Here is a 2,076-nt window from a genome sequence, read left to right as displayed (position 1 = left end):
CTTCGTAATGTGGTAAGTCATCGATCATCAACTCCATATAATCGAATAAATTCGATAGTAATCAATTTCATAATCATTAACTTAAAACAAATACTAATCACTAATTTTTTGACGATTCAAAATTTATTTTGAATACTATTATAACTTATTTATTTATCTTCACAATACTAGCTTATATTGTAGTTAAAGAAATCGCTCATCGTATTATATCTTATAGATAAGTAATATAAAAACTTAATTATTTTTATATTTTATATTGAAATACATCATATGTAAGATATTCATGTTTGTCTTTTATTTAAATATTTAATTTTTTTACTAATTATCAACCGTATTTTCATTATCAATATCTATTATTTTTCAATGTAAATATTAGTATCTTTAATGCATAAATTGAATAGTAAATTATATTATAGTACCTCTTAATTGCATTGAGTTAGGAATTTCCAAGTCAGGTAATTTAGAATCATAATCTATTAACAAAAATTTAGTAATAATTATTTTTTTTTTAAAAAAAAAGTTTTTAAAATAGAAAATGCCTACCTTTATTTACAGGTTTCGGTAATGCTCTACTAGTGTATACAGCATCAGAATTCTTTTCATATGAAATTGAGATGTTTGGTATTTCTTTATCAGCTTCTTCAAACGCTTCTTTAATTTCTTTTCCTTTATAACCAAATACTTCTACCTCTTTTGTGTTACCATTAATAGAACTATACCAAAACTTAAATATACCACATAATTCATCAGCTGTTGGTCTTTTATTTGAGTCAGCATTCATACATTTATAAGCCAATTCCTTATAAAATTCAGGAGTTCCTTTTCCAAATTCTGGTCTGAGACCACCACATATGTCTAATGCTAAATGTACATCATGTTTTATATTATAAAAAGGTGGTTTTCCAGATGATACTTCAACCATAACTACACCCAAACTATAAATATCAGCGGATGATGTATATGGTTTTCCGTTTAAGACTTCTGGAGCAACAAATGGCATTACTCCATATACTTTATCATTTAGTTTTTGTTCATTTGCTGGTCCAGATAATCCAAAGTCTGAAATATAAGATACATCATGAGTAACTCGTAAGATATTCCCGCTATGAAAATCTTTATGATAATATCCTGATTTATGTAATTTTTGTAAGTCTATTAATGAATCATGTAATAATTTAATTTTATTTTTCCATAAAGTATTATTAAAATTCTTTGAAAGACTACTTCTCAAATTCCCTTCACAAGCAAATTCTAAAATCATCACAAATTCTTCAGTTTTTGGGTCTTTAGTTATTCCATACAAACTTAATCCATGTTCTCTAGATATATTCCAATGTATTCTAAGCTATATATAATATAGTATCAATAAAAAATATTGTATTAATTCTTAACATTAGATTAAAATGAAATAAAATTAAATTTGAAATAATATACTTAGTTTAAAACGTACTTCATTTAAATATTCGTCTGACATATTATTTGATCCCTTTAATATTTTCAAAGCAACTTTCATCCCAGGTTCGGGGTTTACTTTTCTCCATGTCCCATTATTTTTATGATACTCTGATCTACCGTCAATCCATATTGCAGTATACACTTCGGCAAATCCGCCTTCACCAATTTTTTTTAAATTTGTAAATCTATTAAATGGCACCCATACGAGGAATTTATAAACAATCCCTGAATAATTTCTTGCATCATATATTGTATCTTTTATAAATTTATCAATACCAAAGTTTCCACTGGTCCATCCTTCTATCATTCTGAATGGGTCACATTCTTTACACCATGATTTTTTAGTAATAGGTTTATTACAATACGAACATTTTTTGTTATTGGAAGAAATTTTTAATTTACTAAATTTGGATTCCATTTGTTTATCTTCGAGACTTAAATAAAATTTTTTTTTTTTTTTTTTTTTTTTTGAACGAAAAAATTTTTTTTAGAGCGAAATATTTTAGAACGAAATGTTTTTCTTTGAAAATAATTTATTTCATAATTTTTAGATTTTTTTTTTCGGGCCATATTTTAGCCGATGCATTGATCTGCATTTCTATTATTTCTATTGATATTATA

At 25.2% G+C, this 2,076-nt stretch overlaps 1 protein-coding gene across 1 annotated transcript; it reads right to left on the bottom strand.

The window, feature by feature from the left end:
* Positions 1-318: 318 nt before the first annotated feature.
* Positions 319-1,873, bottom strand: OCT59_015931 (uncharacterized protein; the record flags this gene model as incomplete). The annotated part of the gene is made up of 4 exons (XM_025333072.2): positions 319-350; positions 420-473; positions 544-1,345; positions 1,451-1,873. 4 exons carry the CDS (start codon positions 1,871-1,873, stop codon positions 319-321), a joined length of 1,311 nt encoding a protein of 436 aa, XP_025175861.2.
* Between the last annotated feature and the right edge of the window lie 203 nt (positions 1,874-2,076).

Source organism: Rhizophagus irregularis, chromosome 24 (genome assembly GCF_026210795.1).
Source record: "Rhizophagus irregularis chromosome 24, complete sequence".
Lineage (NCBI taxonomy): Eukaryota > Fungi > Glomeromycota > Glomeromycetes > Glomerales > Glomeraceae > Rhizophagus > Rhizophagus irregularis.
The sequence above is the reverse complement of the archived record's forward strand: the minus strand, read 5'-3'. Positions and strand labels throughout refer to the sequence as shown.